Source organism: Silurus meridionalis, chromosome 14, assembly GCF_014805685.1.
Source record: "Silurus meridionalis isolate SWU-2019-XX chromosome 14, ASM1480568v1, whole genome shotgun sequence".
NCBI lineage: Eukaryota > Metazoa > Chordata > Actinopteri > Siluriformes > Siluridae > Silurus > Silurus meridionalis.
The window spans coordinates 20194285-20218504 of record NC_060897.1 but is presented as its reverse complement, the minus strand read 5'-3'; the positions used below and the strand labels follow the sequence as shown (position 1 = coordinate 20218504).

The 24220-nt window shown below is 41.0% G+C and overlaps 2 protein-coding genes and 1 long non-coding RNA gene across 3 annotated transcripts; 2 read left to right on the top strand and 1 right to left on the bottom strand.

The window, feature by feature from the left end:
* Nucleotides 1–3149: 3149 nt before the first annotated feature.
* Nucleotides 3150–6896, bottom strand: LOC124396436. The gene is made up of 5 exons (XR_006927777.1): nucleotides 6302–6896; nucleotides 5676–5989; nucleotides 4036–4353; nucleotides 3665–3775; nucleotides 3150–3529 (listed from the first exon to the last, which is right to left on the bottom strand). It is a non-coding gene; the product is annotated as an uncharacterized LOC124396436 (long non-coding RNA).
* Nucleotides 6897–10343: 3447 nt separating this feature from the next.
* srp72 (signal recognition particle 72) lies at nucleotides 10344–17750 on the top strand. The gene is made up of 18 exons (XM_046866741.1): nucleotides 10344–10499; nucleotides 11362–11482; nucleotides 11710–11833; nucleotides 11976–12119; nucleotides 12926–13037; nucleotides 13467–13498; nucleotides 13703–13827; nucleotides 13954–14011; nucleotides 14283–14414; nucleotides 14748–14876; nucleotides 15016–15088; nucleotides 15174–15238; nucleotides 15321–15416; nucleotides 15763–15944; nucleotides 16298–16435; nucleotides 16517–16554; nucleotides 16654–16813; nucleotides 16898–17750. The coding sequence occupies exons 1-18, from the start codon at nucleotides 10400–10402 to the stop codon at nucleotides 17064–17066; spliced, it is 1998 nt and encodes a 665-aa protein (XP_046722697.1). The 5' UTR covers nucleotides 10344–10399; the 3' UTR covers nucleotides 17067–17750.
* A 2397-nt stretch (nucleotides 17751–20147) lies between these two features.
* Nucleotides 20148–24149, top strand: arl9 (ADP-ribosylation factor-like 9). The gene is made up of 4 exons (XM_046866931.1): nucleotides 20148–20492; nucleotides 21803–21968; nucleotides 22582–22757; nucleotides 23585–24149. The coding sequence occupies exons 1-4, from the start codon at nucleotides 20259–20261 to the stop codon at nucleotides 23768–23770; spliced, it is 762 nt and encodes a 253-aa protein (XP_046722887.1). The 5' UTR covers nucleotides 20148–20258; the 3' UTR covers nucleotides 23771–24149.
* Nucleotides 24150–24220: the final 71 nt, after the last annotated feature.

Sequence of the window (24220 nt, the reverse complement as noted above, 5' to 3'; positions counted from 1 at the left end):
ATGGCATGAGCATAATTCATTCACATTCAAAAAAGTCGGTCCCACTCCAAGGATTTTGAAGAAAACCAGCCAAACCGCTGCGGGTTTTGGCTTTGCTTCACAAAGCACCTCGGAAAGGAAAAAAAACACAACCCACAAACCCTACAATTTCAGCAAAAACCTCTCAAATAAATTTAATGGCTCTGACAAGAAACATAACCATAAAAAACGTGTACATAAACAATTTTAGGACTTATAAAATTTAATTACAGCACTTACCTTATACAAAATACAAGCCAAGCACAGGTACTGCATATGAGAAGAACAAGCTTTCACTTGCCCTACCTCCTCTTCCTGGGTGCATGTGGTCATGGCCACACAAAGAACTGTTTGTTGGCACAATTCTGCATGTAGGGAAGGACCTACACTTGAGGCCCGTGTACAGGTGGCAATTAAAAAAACCTTTAAATTATCCCCTACAGATAGACACTCCTGTCCAATCAACTCCAATCAAAGCCACAACCACCATATATAATTATTTGCTCTGTCAGCAAATCCTTACAAGGTAGTGGGACACTGCTCACTGTCCTGCTACTACCCCATGGCTCGATAGCTTGTATCTATCTCTAAAACCAAAGGCTTGTTTTCATGTCTGCATAAGCAAAAACATTACCAGCCTCATCTGTAATGTCTGAAAACTCCTCACACCGTGTCCCAGAAACAGGCAAACGTATGGTTTTACCTTTTCTTATCACCAATGCTTAGTAGTAAAGCATGAAGCGAAATAGCTAGTTTGGCAAAACCAGGAATATACCAACATGACTACTATTCCATACTTCAGCACCATGCAATTCCGTCTGGACTACGGCTCATTGAATCAACGTCACCATACGACAAGAAAATGACCGAAATATACGTCCAAGCTCTGTAACAGTCGACTGTTATCTATGATGGAACTGCCTACCCAGTCATCGCACCTAAATCCTATTGAACTGCTCTGGGATGAACTGGATCACAAGGTTAGAACGAAATCTCTGACTAGTGATGAACAAGTTAAAATTAAACATGTTTAATAAGAAGCATGGCAAAGCATTTCAGCTGAATTTTTGGAGAAACAAACTGTCCGGATGCCAAGAGTGTGTAAAGCTGTAAAAGGAAGTATTTTTTTTTTATGCAAATAAAGTGGAACATCTGTACATTTATAGATTTGTTTGGTCAAAGTAAATCGTCATACCACTTTAACACAGTCACTTTAACTTGGGACTGGAAAAGCACAGGGTCACTTTATGTAACCAAATACTAGCACATGGACACTTTAAGGACAAATTACACTGAATTTTTAAATCTGTTCTTCTGTCAAAATCTGTCATCCATCTCCTTTTGTGCAATTGTGTATATATAGATATAAATATCATATTTCATGAGCTAAACTCAAAGATCTAAGACTTTTTCTATGTACACAAAAGGCATATTTCTTTCAAATATTGTTCACAAATCTGTCTAAATCTGTGTTATTAAGCACTTCTCCTATGTCGAGATAATCCACCCACGTCACAGGTGTGTCATATCAAGATGCTGATTAGACAGTATGATTATTGTACAGATGTGCTTTAGGCTGGCCACAATAAAAGACCACTCTAAAATGTGGTTTTATCACACAGCACGATGCCGCAGATGTCGCAAGTTTTGAGTCAGCGTGCAATTGGCACGCTCACTGCAGGAATGTCCACCAGAGCGGTTGAATTTAATGTTAAATTCTCTAACATAAGCCGTCTACAAAGGCGTTTCAGAGAATTCGGCAGTACAGCCAACCAGCCTCACAACCGCAGACCACGTGTAACCACACCAGCCCGCACCAGCTTTTATAATTTTGTTCAGTGTATTTTCTAGTGTGTGTATATATTATATTATACATTTACATTTGCATATTAAATTGCTCCTAACATTATTTTTATACTTTTTAGCTATACTTATATTTTTAAAATACTTATATTTTATACTTTATTTTATTTCAATTTGAATTAGAATTTGAATACCAGACCATAACCTCGTTTGTTGCATAGAAACAAAAGGAACATGCACGTGTCTCTCAAAAGCCACAAAGGTGTTTCCTAATTTTTTGACAGGCACAGTATGTGCAATAGATAATTTATATAATTACAAATATTAATAATGGCATCTTGAGAAAACCAAACCTACCCATGGTGGCTCCAAGGAAAATCAAAGGTATCCCAAAGCTGATCTGTATTCTCATTTTTCTTTTTCAGAGAACCGTCTTTACTATCTACTAGCGTGAGATGTCGCTCATGAGCAACCAGCAACTATAATAGCAAGCTCATTTTACATCTGAGTGTAAAGGAAGTACCAAAGAAACATTGATAACCACAAATTTCCTGAATGTATAACTGAACGAGGAGGGGGTGGACATAACGAGAGGGATACGCTGTTATAAATAGCTATTTCGGTTATGAGTTTCTCAACCGCAATTAGCTGTTGTGTAAACTTCTCTCAACAACCCCAATTTCAAAACTTTTATCCAAGGTATCCAATGTAGAAAACACTGAGACTAAGAAAAAGTAAATAGTAGTTAGGGGCTAAGTAGTAGTTACACTATCAAACAAACAAATTGCACGGTCATTGTACAGATTAAATTGTTGTTGTTGCACAGTTTAAAAATCAGTATTAACAATGTGTATTATGGTGTTTGTTTCTACAGTAAAGTCTAATAGCAACAGGGAGAAAAGACAGTATCAGTGTTGCTCCTTCAGACACTTAGGATCTAAGAGTAATTTAGTTATTCCCAATAGTCTAAGCTCTTCATTCCATAGCTTTTCTCCTGGTTGTGCTGCTTCCAGGAGTGTATATTTATGTTAGAGTTTCTATCCAATCATATTTCAATCATCACATTTTGCCTGGGTCAAAGAAATCTGCCATCTAGCAGGCATACGATAATGTCAGCGTTTTCACGTCTTTGATTTGATAATCAGAGCCAGAGCTCGCAAACCGCATCTGTAGCTAACTGCATTTATAGTGTTTTTTTTTTTAATTCAACAATGACTAAAAGAGGAGAAGAAATCGATTTGGTCGCAGATACACTTAAAGGACATTTACAAAACATTTGAAAACAGTTTTTTCAAGAACTATTTATACTTTAGCATTTTCTTGCCCGTAAAATTTGCACAAAACACATAATTTGCCTTGATTTTAAATCCCAAGGAAACCCGTAATGCATAGAAAATGTGCATAGAAATCCCAGGGGGAACAGTATTGTTGTCATGTTATGAGGTTAATATTAATGCTTAATACTTCATTTTTATTCACACTTTGCACAACTGACTGGCCAATCATTTGTGTGTACAAACAGAAAAATACTAAAACATTCAAAAACATTTCAATGAAAGGAAAAAAGTAGCACTTGAGTAATTACAAATATTTTCTCTCTTAACCATCTTTTATTTAAGCTTGTGTATTTCTGGTGGCTCAGGGTGGATGAATTGCTGGCATGAAGGAGATCAACTTCTTATGAAATCTTCCTAAAGAGCTTCCTGATCTGTAGGAGAAAATGACACTTGGGTGATCACTGCACTTAAATCACAAGACATTTAGACATTACATGCGTTTTACTTTATGGCATATTTAGTTGAATAAGGACTCATGTTCATGTACACAAGTATTAAAGTCTTACTCTTAATTATTCTCTGTTTCCTGGAGATTCTGGTGTATAAATTTGCTCCCACTAACAGCGACAGCAGGATGATCATTTCAAAGAGCCATAAAGACACAAACACCCTGAAATCTAAAAGAGAGAGAGTTTGAGTTTTTTATATCAAATGTATTTATTCATAAAAGCAACTTCACTTAATAAGTTTAAAATTTTAACGCCATTTCCAGTCTCTGTATTTCCACATGAAATGATCTCATAAACTCACCACCTATTTAAAAACATTAGTAAAGAACAACATTCCACCTATTACAATTCTAATTGCTTCTAGATAAAGTTCAATTGCATTTTAAAGATGTCAAAGATTTATGTGATTGGAGTTTGTGTGGTCCTACCTTTTATGTATATCTGGAGAGTATATTTGCCTGTTGAAGTTCCTTCTGCATCAAAGGTTTCTAAAGTGTATGTTTCAGAGTCGCTCCACTCTGCACTGGTTAGTATCATAGTATTAGTTTCTTTAACAAACAGCCATCTCGAGCGATTTGGTGTTGGTGTGTTTGTGTTTTTTCTAAATCTTAAAATGGCACGATTCCCAATGAGTAGGTTAAAACTATCCACCAGAGGGATTGGCAGGTGAACTTGCTGTCCCCGAGCTACATAGCATGTATTATTTTCAGTAAATCTATAGACTACAGGATCCTCAGACTGCAAACCTACAGAGGAAAATAAAGCATTTTGTTAATAGTATTACTTATTGTAATAGTAATTGTCTTTTTTCTTCCAAATTAGCCAAAATGTGAAGTTATTAACAAAAGTAAAAAAAAGTAAAAAAAAAAGGAGAAGAAGCAATAATCCAGCCCTAGAAGGTAACTAGCGATAACTGCATTTTAAAAAATATAATGGAAGGCCATCGTGAAAAAATAGTGTTGCATTGTGTGTTTGTGGATTTATAGAAAGTGTACGACTGGGTGCTGAGAGAGGAATTGTGGTATTGTATGAGGAAGTCAGGTGTGTCAGAGACGTATGTGAGGGTGGTATGTGAGGGTGGTGCAGGACATGTATGACGACAGTGTGACAGCAGTGAAGTGTGCAGTAGGAACGACAGACTGGTTCAAGGTGGAGGTTGGACTACATCAAGGATCAGCTCTGAGCCCTTTCCGGTTTGCAGTGGTGATGGACAGGTTGACGGACGAGGTCAGACAGGAGTCTCCCTGGACTATGATGTTTGCGGATGATATAGTGATTTGTGGTGAGATTAGGGAGCAGGTTGCGAAGAGCCGGGAGAGGTGGAGGTATGCGCTGGAGAGAAGGGGAATGAAAGTCAGTAGGAGTAAGACAGAGTACATGCGTGTGAATGAGAGGGAGGGCAGTGGAGTGGTGTGGTTGCAGGAATAAGAGATGGAGAAGGTGGAGGAGTTCAGGTACCTGGTTTCAACAGTGCAAAGTAATGGAGAGTGTGTAAGAGAAGTGAAGAAAAGAGTGCGGACAGGGTGGAGTGGGTGGAGAAAAGTGGAAGGAGTGATTTGTGATAGAAGAGTATCTGTGAGAGTGAAATGGAAAGTTTATAGGACTGTGGTGAGACCTGCTATGTTGTATGGATTAGAGACAGTGGCATTGAGTAAAAGGCAGGAGGTGGAGCTGGAGGTAGCAGAGCTGAAGATGTTGAGGTTTTCGTTGTGACTGACGAGGATGGACAGGATTAGAAATGGGTTTATTAGAGGGACAGCGCATGTGCAGAGGAGGGACATGGGGTATATCGGTAGGAGAATGCTGAGAATAGAGTCACCAGGAAGGAGGAAAAGAGGAAGGCCAAGGAGAAGGTTTATGGATGTGGTGAGGGAAGACATGCAGATAGTTGGTTTGAAAAAGGCAGATGTAGAGGACAGGAGGGTATGGAGACAGATGATCCGCTGTGGCGACCCCTAATGGAAGAAGCCGGAAGAAGAAGAAGACCATGCAAAAAGCTTCTAGATAAAGTTAAATTGCATTTTAAAAATGTAAAAGATTTATGTGATTAGAGTTTGTGTGGTCCTACCTTTTATGTATATCTGGAGAGTATAGTTGCCTTTTGAAGTTCCTTCTGCAACAAAGGTTTCTAAAGTGTATGTTTCAGAGTCGCTCCACTCTGCACTGGTATCATAGTATTATTCTCTTTATCAAACAGCCATCTCGAGGGATTTGGTGTTGGTGTGTTTGTGTTATTTCTAAATCTTAAAATGACACGATTTCCAATGAGTAGGTTAAAACTATCCACCAGAGGGATTGGCAGGTGAACTTGCTGTCCCCGAGCTACATAGCATGTATCATTTTTAGTAAATCTACAGACAACAGGATCCTCAGACTGCAAACCTACAGAGGAAAATAAAGCATTTTGTTAATAGTAATAATATTTTTTTTTTACTTGCAAATTTGCCAAAATGTGAAGTTATTAACAAAATAAATAAATAAATAAAAAACAGAAGAAAAAAAAGAATAAGAAATAATCCCGCCCTAGGAGGTAACTAGAGGTAACTGCATATAAAAAAGATAATGGAAGTCCATCGTGAAAAAATAGTGTTCTAACCTACTAAAACTGCAATTGCTTTGTTTTCTTTTATTAAATTATAGCACATATATAGTATTATATAGCATTAATAAATCATATTTCTGGAGGAAACATACCGGAAGCCACACCATAGAACATCAGCAAGAACCCTAATACGGTCAGCATTTTGTCCTCGGTAATTCCAAAGAAAAGATTTAAAAACATACAAAGTTCAACAAACTACGAAAATTAGTACATGGCGAAGCTTTTCAGTAGATGGAGATCTTCACACCCAGACCCCCACACACAAACAAACAGATTTAGCTCAGAGGAACAGCGAACACAGAGTCAAGCCCTGAGAAACAACTTTACAAAAAAAACATTCTTCTATTAGACATAAAACAAGGAAGTAAGGAATTTTGTTGCAATGGCTTCCTGTTATACTTAACAAAATAGACAGAATAGTGCAATTGGTTTTAGTCACCTTCCAAACAAATTGTAAGTTCCTGATATCAGTACCTGTCATATCTAGCTGACATAAATAGACAAAAGCAAACTCAGTGAGTATGCTTACAGAAAGTTTCACTCTATTAATGATTATAGGTCTTTCTTTCTTAACGATTTCACAATAGTATGTTCTAATAAAACCGAAGAAAACCATCCCAAACTCCCTAGACACTCATTCCCTATGTTTATGGATGAATATTCAATTAAATGGAAGAGATCGAAAGAACCTTTTCTGTTCCCTGGTGTCTGAGTGAATTCTTCCCCTACATTGGATCTGCAGGGAAGCGTTCATCCTGCATTGGTCTTTTCCTGAAGCCTAAAAACAGTCAAATGATCTACTGTTTTCAAGAGTTTAAAAAATTTGCAAAGTAGTTAATAATGCTAAATCAATCTTTCACAATTGACGGTAGAAACGATTGTCTTCAAGCTCGAACTGAAAGAAAATGCTAACTGTAGGAAAAAAGAAAATGTATTAATACAAATATAGCAACAAAGAAATCGATTTTACAGTGAAAAAAAAATGCATTTACTCACCAAATTACCCTCAGATTTACGTGCCTCATTCAAACGATATTTGTCTCTTCAGAATTCCTACATTCTGCCGGAACTAGCAGAGTGGCTCAAGTTGGAATCCCAGTGTCAAGACTATGAGAACTCAAATCAGGGGAAAGAGCAGAGACACAAGATCTCCAAGACAACCAAGACCTAGCCCAGTAGCAAATCCTAGACTCGCTTCTGTCCTGCATGTAGCTGACCGAACCCCATGAGCAGCTACTCAGGTGCCGACGCCCTAACATCAGCCTGAGTCAGCACAGGGATATCAACAGATCAGAGTTCTGTGTTCCGAACATTACTTAAGCCAGTGTACCACTATCCAGGCGTTTGGTACAGAGCAGATGAGCAAATGGATCAAAGACATCAAGCGTTGTTGGAAATGTGGACGATCACACTTAGCTAAAGATTGTACCCTAAAGAAGCCCTGTCGTCTGTGCAATGGGAAACATCTTCAAATCCTTCATGAGGTTAATGGCTGACCCCAAGCAGAGAGTACCTGTCTAGTGAGTTCTATCAACAAAACATTGTATCTAGACAGGCCAGAAGGTTCCAACCGTGTTCTGCTGAAAGTGATCCTTGTTGTATTACAACACAACAATCGAGCCATGAACACTTATGCAGTACTCGATGACTGATCCGAAGGGACTATGCTACTTCCAGCTGCAGTTAAGAAACTAGGGCAACAAGGACAGAAGGAAACTATTCGACAAGATATCAAGAAACTCAATGGGGCAGCAGTTTCCATTAGAGTCCGCTCTAAATCGCAGCCCCAACAGAGTTACTGGATCCAGAATGCCTTTACCTCTGAGCACTCTTATTCCATTGCAACACTCCAGCAGAGATACAAACACCTAAAGGACATTCCTTTACAACCCATTAATAAAGTACACCCCCTCCTTTTTATAGGAGCACACCTATTGAGCCTGTACGCCTTGGGCCCCCTGTAGGTCCAGCAGCGAACAGAACTAGATTAGGTTGGACATTACAAGGCCCAACATGCTTTCTGCAGCAACAGCTCCATCCTCAGCAATGTTTACATATCTCTATCACTCCTCAAATGAAAGAACTATCCCAGAATGTAGAGAGACTCTGGCAAGGTGATACTATTCCACACAGGAATGAGAGAGTAGTCACGCAATCAAAGCAGGATCGAGTGGCAATGGATTTACTACAAACCAGAACGACCAGGGTGATGATAAATGGAGTGAATCGCTACGCAACTCCCCTTTTGAGGAAAGCTAATATTCCACAACTATGCACCCCTAAGGACTCCGTCATGCATTACTTCAAACTGAATCAGAGTGGCCAATTCTGCCATCCCTTAAAACCCCTGAAGATAAAGTGGAAAGGAACGTTTCAGCATTCTGTGGTGTCAAACAAACATCAGATTCCTTAGATCCCAGTGAGTACAGTTCCTGGACAGACCTTGTTGAAGCCACAGTTCAGCCAAATTGGATTAAATCAATCTAGTTTAGCTGCAGCTAAGGACTATGTGACAGCAGAACATCTCCTTTTCCGTAACATTCAACAAGACAACTTTCCAGAGGAATACGGAGGATGCCTTCCTCGTGCCGAAGGCCAGGAACGCCAGACAGTTCAACCTCATTATCCTAGACCCTCATCATCGAGCCACCAAATTACTCATTCAAGACTATGATAGTAAGCTGTGTCGCCAAGGACCAGAACGAGTATTTGCTGAAATGAGGAGGAGTGTCTGGATATTAAGAGGTTGTGAAGCAATTCAAAAATCCCAACATAACTACATGGAATGTCGTAAGTGGAAGGCAAAACCTAAAACCCCTAAAATGGCTGATCTTCCTCCAGCACGATTGAGACTACACAAACCACCCTTTTATAGTACCGGTATGGATTGTTTTGGACCTTTCCAAATCAAAAAAGGGAGATGCCTGGATAAAAGATGGGGAATAATCTTTAAGAGTCTCAAACTCGATGTGTTTACATTGAACATCTCACAGCTATAGACACTGATTCCTTCCTTATGTCTCTGAGGAGATTTATAGCACGCAGAGGCACCCCCCAGAACTGATATCTGACCAGGGCACTAACTTCCGGGATGGAGAGAGAGAGCTAAGAGATGCCTTAAAGAATTGCAGCCAGGAACTTTAACAGCATCTCGCCAAACAAAAGATTGAATTGCGGTTCAACCCGCCTAATGCCCCTCACTTTGGTGGTAGCTGGGAAAGGGAGAGCCGATCTCTTAAAATGCCCTCCGTACAGTAGTAGGTGCACAAACAGTAACCGAAGCAGTCCTCTAAACAGTACTTATCGAGATAGAGGGAGTCCTCAACAGCAAACCCCTAGGTTATGTCTCCTCCAATGTAGCAGACCCAATTACCCCAAATCCTCTGCTCATGGGGTGGCCAGACAGCTCTTTACCTCAAGTAATATACTCTGCCGATGAATCCATAGATGGAGACAAAGTCAAGTTCTCACTGATCATTTTTGGTCGAGCTTCGTGAGACACTATTTACCCAATCTCCAACTATGACACAAATGGCATGCTGAGACTGTTGATACCAAGCTTCCACGAGCCCTTTGGTTGATCGGGAGAGTGATAAGGACATTTCTTGGAGCAGATGGACGTAATTTGGTGAAGTAAGGTCTGCAGAGGTCAACATTAAGGGTCAACTATACACAAGGCCAGTTACCTGTCTCATTAATCTACCAGAGATAGCAGATGAGGACGACACCAAGATCAAACCTAAAGACTTTTAAATTAGATTTTTTTTTGTGTAAGAAAGGATTCCCATTCAGTTCTATTTCCACGCTTCACCTATAAAAGGCCAAAACACTGAGCGTGTTCTCAATCCTGTAGCTTCCTAACAATAATTTATACTCCTTTTCATTTATTTGCATTCATCAAGTTTTACGTCCTGACTAGTGCATCACTTTTATTATAGAAGTTCAAAAGCCCCGGAAAAGAACATGATGTGAATGGGATTTCCGGTAGCTCGCGCTTTCGTTTTTGAGTGGCACCTATTTCAACCAATCGCATCCTCTTTTAGTTACCCGTGTGTCCCATTTTCAGCCAATCACAGCCCAGGAAACGCAACGCAACCCAATCAGGAATCCGAGAAGGTGGGGTTTGGAGTAATACGGGTGGGGAAAGGGGTAAGGAGAAACGCACAGAAATTGGAATCACGTCGGGGAAGATGGCGAGCGGTGCGGGGTCTGTAGCGTCGTTGTGGACCGAAGTGAACCGCTGCGGACAAAATGGCGACTTCACGAGAGCGCTCAAGGCAGTCAACAAGAGTAACTATTACACAGTCTTCTGTTTTCGCAATGAAGTGTGTGTTTTAAAGGCCATGGAGGTGCGCGTGATAAAGCGACGTGTCTTTCTGTGTGTGTGTGTGTGTGTGAGAGAGAGAGAAACGATAATGAATGATTACGTGTCCTTATCACGTACAGAGGCTTCAGCAGGTCAGATTCCGTAAGAAATTCCATGTGTATTAATACAGAATGTCCCTAACACTGTGTGTGGGGTTCGGTTTCTGTGTCCCGGATGCTCGGGTATTTTTGTAATTCACGGGAGAAGTTAGCGGTTTGTCCCGCGGTGACGTCACTTGGGGGGGTCGGAGGTGTTCTAATTGTCATAATCAAAGACAGAGAAATCCCTGTATATTCACAGAGACTGAGGGTGATGGTGGGGATTCAAATGAAAGTTGATGATCTATGGACATTAGAGACAGACAGACAGATTGGTGGTTGGAAGGACATACAGACAGCCAGATAAATAGATAGATAATTGAATAGATAAACAGACAGGCAGATAGTTAGATGGATACAAGATGGAGGGATGAATAGATAGGTAGACAGACAGTTATAGTTAGATGGATGGATGGATGAATAGATAAATCAGATAGTTGGACCCTTAGACAGAGAGATGGATAAATAGACTGAGAGTCAGTCAGTAAGACGGATAGATAGAGGGATAGACAGATGGGTGGTTAGCTAGATAGTCAGAAAAAATGGCCATAGATAGATATATGGGCATGTAGTTATACAGGTAGAGAGATGGATGGATGGATGGATCATACTTTAGAGCTTCTTTCTATTCCTATAAGAATCTCCCACACTACTTATAATTATTTCTCTTTTAATAAATTTGTTCCAGTTCTTCACGAGAATAAGGACGACGTGACGGCGCTGCGCTGTAAAATCGTGTGCCTCATTCAGACCGGAGGCTTCAAAGAGGCGCTCAACGTCATCAACACCCACACCAAGTCGCTCACGAGGTAACCAGTGCGTCACCACAGGTGACGTTCTCACGCTGACGGATTACCTGATAAACCTCCGTAACGTAGTAATCGCATTATAGAGTCATTAGAACTAATCCACACGTTTAAAACCCCTCACTACGGAGATGATCGGACAACAGGAAGTAAACCGAATGTCGCCATGTGATTTTATTTTTATTTTTTGCATTCAGCAGCAGTGTAAGATTTGTCCTGTCTGTCCATAGTGAGACGATCGGGTTCGAGAAGGCGTACTGCGAGTACCGGCTGAACCGAGTGGAGAGCGCTCTCAAGACCATCGAGGCAATCCCCGAGCAGACGGACAAAGTCAAAGAGCTTTACGGTCAAGTGGTGAGCATGCTCATACACACACATTTTTTTTTTTTTTTTTACTAATTATTAGGTTTTGTTCAGACATTATTGCTGATCACATGTTCCACAGACAAATTATTCTGAGCTCAGTGTGCATTCGTGTGTGTGTGTGTGTGTGTAGCTGTACAGGCTGGAGCGGTACACAGAGTGTGAATCAGTGTATAAAGACTTGATCAGAAACTCCCAGGATGAGTACGAGGAGGAAAGAAAGACAAACCTCACCGCAGTGCAGGCCGCACGGAGCACCTGGGAGAAGGCGACACCCGTGAGTCAAAACAGCACACACAGCAAGAATACACTCACAAGCCATGAAGATGCATCTCGTACCTAAGACTGATTTCTGATGCCAACATGTATATATTTGTAATCTTTTTTTTTTTTATTCTGTATAGCTGCTTTGGCACGATGTTGATTATTAAAAGCACCATACAAACAATCAAGCGCGTGAATTCGAAAGCTATGTCTATTTGACCATCATTTACTGGTTGTTGCTGCAGTTCAAATTGTATCCTGTAGGTGGCAGCATTGCTAATTAAACAATTGCAGGTAGTCCCCGAGTTCTGGTGGTTCAACTCGCGATTTTTCAGTTACGACAGCGATACGACAATATTGTAAAAATATTTTAATTTTCCCAGTGCACGATTTGCACAGTTTTCCCTTCCACTTGCGAACCGGCGCTAGTCCACACTGCCACGTGCATATATACTGTATAGTTTATACAGTACAGTACTGTAAACTGCTGTTTGTTATATAAACACATTACAGAATACTACCCCATACTAATCATTCTTTAAGATTCGTGGGTAGGCTAGGCCACGTCTCCACTCACGAGATTTTACGCCGCCGTTATCGGCATGCATCTCAATTGTAAGTCAGGACTACCTGTAATTATGCCATTTTTTTTTTTTTTGTAGCAAAGAAAGAGAGTGAAAATAAATGGGTAATAATCATGCAGTAAACGAATTAACACATTTTATATGTATTTGGGTAACAACAAGAAAATCATCAAACATCAAATCAACGTTTCCACCACTCCATTTTCTCCTTTCGTCTCTGTGTATTCATGTGCAGGAGAACCTGGGGCTGCCCGAGAGCACGTACGAGCTTTGCTACAACGCCGCGTGCAACCTGATCGGCAGAGGCAAACTCGCTCAGGCCATGAAAAAACTCCAGGAAGCCGAAGGTCAGGGGTCATGGGAGTTTTAAATTGGACATGGTCTTAGACTCCAGTGCTGGAGGGCTGCAGACTACAGACTTTGAGATTTAATGTACACAACCCAGCTTATTGCTGAGGTGTTTAAAGGCTTAATTAGCTGTTTCAAAAAAGAAAAGAGTTTAACACTCAGGGGGGGTTATTTAATGTCATAGAACACTTTGCTGTATATTATAAGGTATCATTGTTTCTTTATTCTGTTGGAACTCGCTGTAAAAGTGACTGAAAGAAATAATTTCCTTTTCCTTGTTTTATTATTTCATGCTTCGTAAATATTTCACTGAATTTTTTATTTATTTAATAAATAATATATAAGGGTGGATGGGTGGATTAGATAAATAATTCTAGTGATTTGGTCTGATTGTGTGATTTTTCTCTGTCTGTTTGTTTTTGTCTCAGAGCTGTGTAGAATATCTCTGGCAGAAGACTCGGTGAGTGTCTCTTCGACATATTTTCCTCTTTAAGACAATACTTTTGTTCAGCATTTCGATCGTTAACGCACAGACCGAATCCATTCCAAATCCCTCTGAGTTTAAAACGTGCCTCACCGCAGTACAAAATATAAGCAGGGTTATAAAGCAATACACGTGTGGTTTGGATATAATGGTAGTCATGTGCACTGTGTGTTTGTGTAGGACATGACCGAGGAGGATATAGACTCTGAGCTGGCAGTGATCCACTCTCAGATGGCCTTCGTCATGCAGCTCCAAGGCAGGACCGAGGACGCGCTGCAGCTTTATAACCAAGTCATCAAACTGAAGTAAGCGCACGAATGGTACTTAGTCAAGCTTTTTTTTTTTTTTTTTTATCTGTGGAAGCAGTGGAATCCAGAAATCAGCACCTGAAGGTCAGTTTTTATAACTGAGATATTGTCTCTCTTCCTCAGGCCGTCTGATGTGGGTCTACTAGCGGTCACTGCCAATAACATCATCACCATCAACAAGGTATTAAACATGTGACGTTTTGAAGTGGTAGTGCAGTACGGGAAAAACATTTACGTTATTGGTTGATTGCGAAACGCCGCTTGTTTCTGCAAGAAGTCATTTTTTTCTGCATATCCATAAGAACTGAGCTGTTCTGTACTGGTACGAAGGACAGATCGTTTGGTGTAAAAATAATAAATATGAAGTGTTCTTGGCTTGTGATCATCATGTCATAAATCAACGCGTCAAACATTTTAAATGGCGTTAATGTAAAGTCTCTGTGAACCCGCAGGACCAAAACGTGTTCGACTCCAAGAAGAAGGTGAAGCTGATGAGCGCCGAGGGGGTGGAATACAAACTGGCCAAGAAGCAGCTCCAAGCCATCGACTTTAACAAAGCGCTGCTCGCCATGTACACAAACCAGGTACGCCCCCTGCACTGGAACATTCTCAACCCACATATACACCAAAGACGATTCCTTCACGACCGCATATACAAGATGCCGTATCTAAGGACTCTAATTGGAACGGCATTTCGAAACACTACATTTAAACATCTGTAAAAGCTCTAGTGTGGTGCAAGATGACCTCAGCGATGAATTGCATACAGTCACAACGTTATTTCTCAGAAACTACGGGACGGATCGAGATTTTTAGTGTGCGATCAGGGTCTGTTCATACGCCCCCGAAGAAATTCAAATAATGCGTCCTTTTGTCATGCAGTAATTCACAGCTGTTGTGTTTTTGTAAATCCGCAGGCTGATCAGTGCAGAAAGTTGTCGGCGAACCTGCAGTCACAGAACCCTGGACACCCACAGCCAGTTCTCATCCAGGTCGCTCAGCTCTGTCGGGAGAAACAGCACAGCAAGGCCATGGAGCTGCTGCAGGTACACATTCATGTTTAACGCCATCCTGATTCCCCCTTTTTTTAAGGGACTAAGACGCACTTTTAGATTGCCTTTGCTTGGATTATATGTCAGCTCGAACATTTTGCTCATCTCCATTACTCGCTCTCTCTCTCTTTAGTGTTTTTCAGAAAAGCATCCAGAAAGCGCCTCTGGAATCAAACTGACTATGGCACAACTCTATCTGACCCAAGGTGCGTTTCTGACTTGTGGTTTCCTTTCTCGTAACGCGTTCACGCAATCACGTATTTTTTCCCGCGTTCTCTTGTCCTTTTGCAGGCCACGTGACTAAAGCCTGCGACATTCTGAGGTCGATAGAGGAGTTTAGGCACAAACCAGGAATGGTACGTTTGGCTACTAGTCCTGTTCACTTCTTTTCCAGAGGTGATTTTTGGTGAAGTAACATTGTGTGTTTACGCGACGCAGGTTTCCGCTCTGGTGACTATGTATACCCATGAAGAGGACATTGACAGTGCGATTGATGTCTTCACCCAAACCATCCAGTATTATAGAACAAAACAGGTGGGAACGAGCCTAATAGGAGTTTTAACCGAGTCAGTAATTAAAAAAGGAAATTCATATATTTTACTAATATAGGTTCCAATCGTGCTAATTTAAAGGGATTAATTGAGTTACATTGGATCGCTGTGGCATTTTCTTTTATTTAGACTGAAATGGAAAGAACTCTATGGCATTATATACGGTATACACGTATTCATTTTAGATTTACACTGAATAATAAATGCCTGAAAGTGATGGTAAAGAGCAAGTGCATTAATAACAGTTTCTGGTGCTTGATTCAGATTCGGTCTGTCAAGATATTATGCAAAATATCAATGTTTTTCTTTTTGTTGTTTCCCCTCTGTAGCCCAGCTCCCCAGTACACCTCTCTCTCATTCGTGAAGCGGCAAATTTTAAGCTCCGTTACGGCAGAAAGAAGGAGTGCATCACCGACCTGGAGCAGCTCTGGAAACAAAACCCGAAAGACGTGCACACGTTGGCGCAGCTCATCTCCGCCTACTCGCTCGTGGATCAAGACAAGGCCAAAGCGTATCCTTGGGAACACGCACCCTGTGCTTCCTTCCGATCTTTTTGCAACATGTGGGGAAAAAGATATTCAATCCTAGATGTAATACACTGTTCAGGGACTACCTGTTCATCCAAAATGAAGTACAAAAGTAAATAAATAGACATTTCAAAAAAACAGCATGCAGTGTCAGTAATGTGCCTGTAGGGGCCACTCTTGTACTGTATAACGCAACCCGGAAAAACCATCTGTATGGACCTCTAATTAGGTTATGGGGTTCATTTTTGTAGCCAATAAATATTTTTGCTAGATATTTTTGTCATATCGCCCATTTGACTTTCAAAGTTTCTTTTTCCTGAGCTGCCGTCTTTCTCAGGCTCAGTAAGCATCTGCCCTCTGCTGACACCATGTCTTTTAACATCGACGTGGACGCGCTGGAGAACTCTCATGGAGCCACGAACGTCAGGAAAAAAGCAGCCAAAGTTGTGGGCGAAAACCCGCCCAAGGAACAGGGGTATTTATTTCTGCACACAAAAAAATTTATTGCTGCTGAAAATATTCTATGAAATGTTATTCATTTTTAATTTTGTTTTAGCCAAGTGGACATTAAAAAGAAGAAGAAAAAGAAGAAAGGTATTTGTGTCTGCACGCCGCGTATCTGAATTAAGGTGTAGGGGTATTTATTATAAAGGGTTTAGTGATTTGAGTTTGTTTTTGTTGTTTTTATCGTAGGCAAACTACCCAAGAACTGCGACCCCAAATCGACTCCTGACCCCGAGCGCTGGCTGCCTATGCGAGAGCGCTCGTACTACCGCGGGAGGAAAAAGGGCAAGAAGAAGGAGCAGGTGGGAAGAGGAACTCAGGGAGCGACGTCGGGCGGCGCAGCAGAACTGTGAGTTGAACACAAATATTTAGAAAATATGCTGAGAATGTTTTGCGCCGTATGTTTTCTCACTGGACATTTTGCATGCTTCAGGGACGCCAGCAAAACAGCAAGCAGCCCCCCGACGTCCCCTCGACCCGGGTCTGGCACCGGCTCCGCCCCCAACGTCGTGCCCCCACGGCAACAGAAACCCGCCGCCCCCGGAGCGACACGTAAAAAAGTCCCGCAGAAGAAAAAGAAGGGCGGAAAAGGAGGATGGTAGACAGAAGACTAAGTCCATTACCCAGCTCCCTCCTTATGTGCCCTCCTTTGGAGAATTGAAACGCTGCCTGAGGGGAAACGGAGTTAGTGACAGGAATATCAAAGGAGGGATCCGGGGAATGTTGTTTGCGATTAGACGTGGAGAAACAAAAATCTGACCCAGGGAATTTTTTTTTTTTTTTTCGAGTTTTTAACCATCACATCCTTCGGTTATGCGTTAATATTTTAAAAGTCCTTTTAAAATCAAAATTACGCGAAGAAAGTGCTGATAGTCAGCATTTTTTTGCTTTCTGTAACAAACAAATGTTTCATACCTGTTATTTATGGACTTGGGACTTTTGTTTTGTTTTTTTTGTGGTAAATTAAAGAAACAAACTGCCTGCTCATGACCTCATTAGTCTATATTTCATCTCCGTATCCTTTTATTTGATACACTTACCTGCTCAATCTGTATGCAGACATTAACTTTGCGTCAAACAACAATAAGAAAAAATGCTGTTTATGCAAATTCAAATCTATTTATTTTTCAAACTCCTGGATAAATCAAGCCTGCGAGTGTAATTCCTTGAAAAGCATATCGGCCGGTTGTTTTTCCGTAGGATCGGGCGGGAGACTGAAAGTGTAAATCGAACAGAAAGGACAGCTCCCATGTAAAGTCTTAATAAAAATTTCCTTGAGAACAGAATGTCTCGTTTGTGGATATTTGTTATTATTGCTAGTTATCCATATTCATTAGTTAAACAGTACCGTTTGGACTGTACATACTTTCACTATTGAACACACGTGTACACATAATTTCACTTGATGCACACAGTAAACCGAGTTTGGGATCGATCCTGGATTTGAATCGGTGACGTGAAACGATTTCATCAAGCAGGAAAATGGATTTTTTATCTGAACAATGTCTTCAAAAACATAAAGGCAACTTGTAAGTGTAGTACTGTAAAATGTCTGGTAGGCAAAAACTCAGACTTTTTTTTAGCAATTTTCTCCCCTTAATAACTCAGGACTGGAATTTTTCATGACCTGGGTGTCCCTGGATTTAAAATCGAGCCTGGCCTGGACCGTGGCTTAAATACTGTTAAACACATTTAGCACAGTGAAAGAGAACAAAACAAATTAACAGGTATGAAACTAGATAAATCTATATATAAAAAACGGGTGTAACATCGGATATTGAGTTCCCTCTTGAAATTTTTGCATAAGATTTTTTTATTATTATTCAAACCTATTCAACTTATTTATCTTCTTCTTCTTCTTTCGGCTGCTCCCATTAGGGGTCGCCACAGCGGATCATCCGTCTCCATACCACCCTGTCCTCTACATCTGCCTCTTTCACACCAACTACCTGCATGTCTTCCCTCACCACATCCATGAACCTCCTCCTTGGCCTTCCTCTTTTCCTCCTACCTGGTGGCTCCATCTTCAGCATTCTTCTACCAATATAATTCATGTCCCTTCTCTGCACATGTCCAAACCATCTCAATCTCGCCTCCCTCACCTTGTCACCAAAACATCCTACATGCGCTGTCCCTCTAATAAACTCATTTCTAATCTTGTCCATCCTCGTCACTCCCAACGAAAACCTTAACATCTTCAGTTCTGCTACCTCCAGCTCTGCCTCCTGACTTTTACTCAATGCCACTGTCTCTAATCCATACAACATCGCAGGTCTCACCACAGTCCTATAAACTTTCCTTTCATTCTTGCAGATACCCTACTATCACAAATCATTCCTGTCACTCTTCTCCACCCACTCCACCCTGCCTGCACTCTTTTCTTTACTTCTCTAACACACTCTCCATTACTTTGCACTGTTGACCCCAGGTACCTGAACTCCTCCACCTTCTCCAGCTCTTCTCCCTGCAACTGCATCACTCCACTGCCCTCCCTCTCATTCACACACATGTACTCTGTCTTACTCCTACTGACTTTCATTCCCCTTCTCTCCAGCACATATCTCCACCTCTCCAGGCTCTTCTCAACCTGCTCTACTCTCACCACAAATCACAATATCATCTGCAAACATCATAGTCCAGGAGACTCCTGTCTGACCTCGTCCGTCAACCTGTCCATCACCACTGCAAACAGGAAAGGGCTCAGGGCCGATCCTTGATGCAGTCCAACCTTCACCCTGAACCAGTCTGTCGTACCTACTGCACACTTCACTGCCGTCACACTGTCCTCATACATGTCCTTCACCACCCTCACATACTTCTCTGACACACCTGACTTCCTCATACAATACCACAACTCCTCTCTTGGCACTCTGTCGACGCTTTCTAAATCCACAAATACACAATGCAATTCCTTCTGTCCTTCTCTATACTTCTCCATCAACATCCTCAAAGCAAATAAGGCATCTGTGGTGCTCTTCCTTGGCATGAAACCATACTGTTGCTCACAGATGGTCACCTCTTCTCTCAGCCTGGCTTCCACTACTCTTTCCCATAACTTCATGGTGTGACTGATCAACTTAATTCCCCTGTAGTTACTGCAGGTCTTCAACTTATTTATAAATTGGTAAATATGGACAGATGTAATAATATCAACGTGGCAACTCTGAATGTGTAACCGCAATCCAAATTGCCATTCCGAGTGTGTGGAATTAACTCCAATCTGGCAATTGTGAGAACCCGTTCAAATCTGCCAACATTTTTGCATGTGCTCCAACCTGGCAACCCAGAATGTTTGTATGAGTTCCAACTTCTCAACCCCTAAGTATGTGATGGAGCTCCTATCTGGCAACCCTGAACGCTTGAAAGCGTTGCAACCGCTCAACCTTGAATGGGTTAATGCGCTCCTATCTGGCATCCCTGAATATGTTAATACTAATGCTCTCCAATTGTCGACCAGGAAAGTGTAAATTACCTTTAATCTGGCAACCCTGGAATGAGAGAGAGGAAGAGAGAGAGAGAGAGAGAGAGAGAGAGAGAGTGTGTGTGTGTGTGTGTGTGTGTGTGTGTGTGTGTGTGTGTGTGTGTGTGCGCGCGCTATAATTTGGCAACCCAGAATATGGGCATGGACTACAATCTGGTAACTCTGGAGGTGCGAATACGCTCTAATCTGGCAACCCGTCAATGTTGTGAACGCGCTGCAATCTGGCAACCCTCGGATCCTAATCCCTTAGTGCTCGTCATGGCCGCGAGCTCATGAGGAACTCGGGAATATTTTTGCGGGGTTTTGAGTGACCATGCCCGGGCTGAGAGAAGCGTGGTTAGCCGGAGCTGCTCTGGCGTTAACCGGAGGTGTCGTGTTTGTCATCTGGAATTTACGAGACACCAAGAAAAGACGAGGGACGCAGGAAGGGGATTCAAAACACAAACTAAAGGCAGAGAAACAAAAGCAGATCACCGAGAAAGAAATCAAACCCGAAACCGCGCGGGACGCTGCTTCCGTCCTGCCCGAGACCTGTCATCACAACTCGGTTAGATTTTACAACTTCACCCGGTCCTAGTGTTACTTTACCACATTGACCAGTCCCCATGGAGCCCTTCATACCTTTCAAAACCGTTGCCATGCAAACGAATTGTGACGTCACGAATCGTTTCTTATTCTAATTAACTACTTCGACTTTAAAAGTGCTCGAGTTTGAAATATCGATGACAAACTTATGTAACCAAAAATCAGTTCAGGTGTTTCAGCCACACCCCAAAACCCTGGCAGTTCACCAAAACAATGCATGTGATAGTATGGATCTCCAGCAAGCTCATATGCTTAATGTACATTTGTCCAAAAACTTTTGGGGCTAAAGGGTATCTCTGAATCTTGTCCAAAATCCACACATCATCTTCTCAGAAGGTGTATATCGCGTTAAATCTTGTAACTGTACTCATTTGCATTTACGAAAGGGGATTTTGAGATCTTTTCCTGGAAACCATGGAGATGTCATATCTATCAACACGTTTTTCTTTCCTCCCCAGTGTATATGTTGCGATTAGATATACGTGGTGGTGATGTGGGTTATGTTGTCAGGTCTATAATAAGTTGTTGCTGCTTGAAGTTCCTGCACATGTTCTCCTGCTGCATCCTCGAGGTTCTCTACACTGAGGTGGGATAATCAACCAATGAACTTTTCACTGCATTCACTGGTGTCCTACCTGAATCAGTTTACCTCTTGATACCATCACCATCATCATCATCATCACGTCATGGATATAGAAAGCATCAATATTAGGTAGAAACATCACAAATGTGAATCTCATATAGTAAAAATAAACTTCATTATTAAAGAAACCCAATGAATTACAAGAAACCAAATGAACACGATTTAACAAGTCTCCTTTCACTGGAGCCACAGCTGCACCACCAGCATACATCATCTCAAGCAGAAGAATCGATATCAGCCTCATAAAACGATTTTTTTCCCTAGTTTTTTCTAGGGGTCCATCTCTTCTTGAAAATTTCATGTGGTCGATATCTTCTTCTTGGTCAGCCATTGTGGAATGAACGGCTGAAATCTGATTGGATAGAAATGCCAATGTAAACAGACACTCCTAGATGTAGCGCACCTGAGAGAAAAGTTATAAAAAGGAAGCGAATAGACTATTAGAAATAATTCAATACATATTCATGGACGAAAATGTACTAAATCGTAAGACATTGATTCTAAAATAAACCCTTAATGTATCGCAAAAACCGAAGAAAAGGCTTCCAGTACATCCAGCAGGGGGCAGTGTATAGTGCCAATGTATTCATGATGGTTTTGCTTTCCTATGTGCTTGTGTATATGTGCAGCAAGCAAGAGGTTCTCAGGTGTTGGTGTTGGGTTTGGACGGCGCAGGCAAGACCAGTCTTCTTCAGTGCTTTGCGACGGGCAGCGTGGAGCAGCAGGTGTCGCCCACTCAGGGGTTCCACGCCGTCTCGATCAACAGAGAGGAGCTGCACATCGAGTTTCTAGAGAGTACGTAGCTTGGTAGCGCAAGTAAAAACGCCTGGGACACGTGAACAATAATTCACCACAGGGTGGCGCCTTTTGATTTTTCTGTTAATCGTCTGTGAACTTCGTATTCAATCGTTTCTTCTTTTTTGTTCTTTCGGCCCTTACGAAGAGAATATCAGATGTAAAATTTGCTGAAACGAACCTTGTATTTAAATATTTATACCAAATAGATCTTTATAAAGGACAGTGCTTGTTCTTCAGTGGGCTCCAGAAAATGTTTTGGAGGTCTGCCAAAGTTTCCATTCGATTTTCCTTTTACACTTTATATAGCTTTATATAGCATTCATCAAGTCTCTCCTAACCACTAGACCACCAGGGAACCTTTCCTTATTAAATTATCATTAACATCCCCAATCCAATCTCCTGGATAAAATTTGTTTCACTGTTAAAGTGCTCAATTACTAGTATAAACCCAGTTATATAATCTGCTCTAGTAAATCATTAATCAACAACCCGGATTTTTCAATAATCAAATCCTAAACCATAATAAACCCCAGTACTGAACAGAATTCATTTCTACATTGACATGATGGTAACTGATGGTTGTGGTCCGTTCCCTCTGTACTGTGTGTAGTTGGAGGTGAGGAGAAGTTCAGAGAATACTGGCCCATGTACCTGAAGAAAGCTCGGGTGTTGGTGTTCGTGTTGGACGCGGCCGACTCCGAGCGCTCCGCTCTCGCTAAAACCAGCCTGCACCTGCTTCTGGGATTAGAGCCGTACCTGCCGCTCGTCCTGCTCGCTAACAAACAGGTAAACACGCAATATGTATTTCACACCGCACAGAGGAATCATTAATGTCACATGACCGAATCGTTCTCTCTTTTTAGCAGGTGTATGTAATGAATGTACATTAAAATGTGTTTTTAAGACCCGTAAAGAAAACAGAACCCTGGGATTCCCGGAGGGTTTAATATTTACATAAACATGTTTTTATTTGAATTTTTTAATGTGTTTGTAGGGTTCAGCTGTTTTCTTTCTTTCATCCATTCATCATTCCTTTCTTCCTTCTTTCGATTATCCATCCATCCTTCCAACTCTTTCTATCCTTCCAACTCTTTCTATCCTTCCTATCTATCTATCTATCTATCTATCTATCTATCTATCTATCTATCTATCTATCTATCTATTATTTCTTTCTAACTTCTATCTATCCTTCCTTTCTTCCATCCTCTCGTCTTTCTTTCTTTTTCTTTCTTTCTTTCTTTCTTTCTTTCTTTCTTTCTTTCTTTCTTTCTTTCTTTCTTTCTTTCTTTCTTCCATCCTTCCTTCCTTCCATTCTTCCTCCATTCCTTCTTACCATCAACCCTTCCTTCCTTCCCTCCATCTATTTTTTAATTTACAGCAAATAAAAAAAGCAGATTTTTGACATTTAAAATGAAAACAATTACAGTTTTTTTTATTTTTTATTTTTTTATTTTTACAATTAAAATGTTTGAAATTTGGGAAATATTTCTAATAATTAATAGGACAATTTATATTTAGTTTTGGTCCAAGCTTCATAGTTTATTATTACAGATAAATCAAAAGGAATATATATTATTATCATTTATTTGTTTATTAAACTCTTGTTTTCTCAGGACCTCGCGGGCGCGTGTGGGGTGACTGAGCTGTACGAGTCGATGGCGTTGGGTTCGGTGGGCGACGGGAGGAAGCTATGTGTTTTGGGCACACAGGTCCGGAAAGGCTCGTCCGGTGTTCACCCCAGCGTACGTGATGCCTACGAGCTCATCCTCGAGACGATGAACAGTAACTGCTCTCAGTAGCAGATTTCCACCTGATCGCCTGAAATCTTAACAACGATGCTGATTGTTTGTTTGTTTTTAAGCTAACGAATGTCTAAACGAGTCAGTGCTATTCCATCACTAAAGGCATTCCTCGAGCAGAAAGCACTACACTCAGGGTTACTCAGGGTCACTCTAAATTTAATGTTGCATCACTAATTAAGTAACAGTGTTTGTACTGCGGGTTGATTTTCTGGTATATTTTTCCGGGCTCTGGTAAAATCACTGCAATTTGCTAAAAACTTTATTGATACTGTAAAGACTTATGGATGTACAACATGGATACGATTATATAAAAAGTGGTATATTGGTTTAAAAACTGTTTAATCATCCAAAAAATAAACCCAGGAATTAAAGATGAGACGTCCTGCATTTATTATATTTAATTTAGAGTCTTCAGTGTCACAACTTTGTAAACATTAAAACATATAA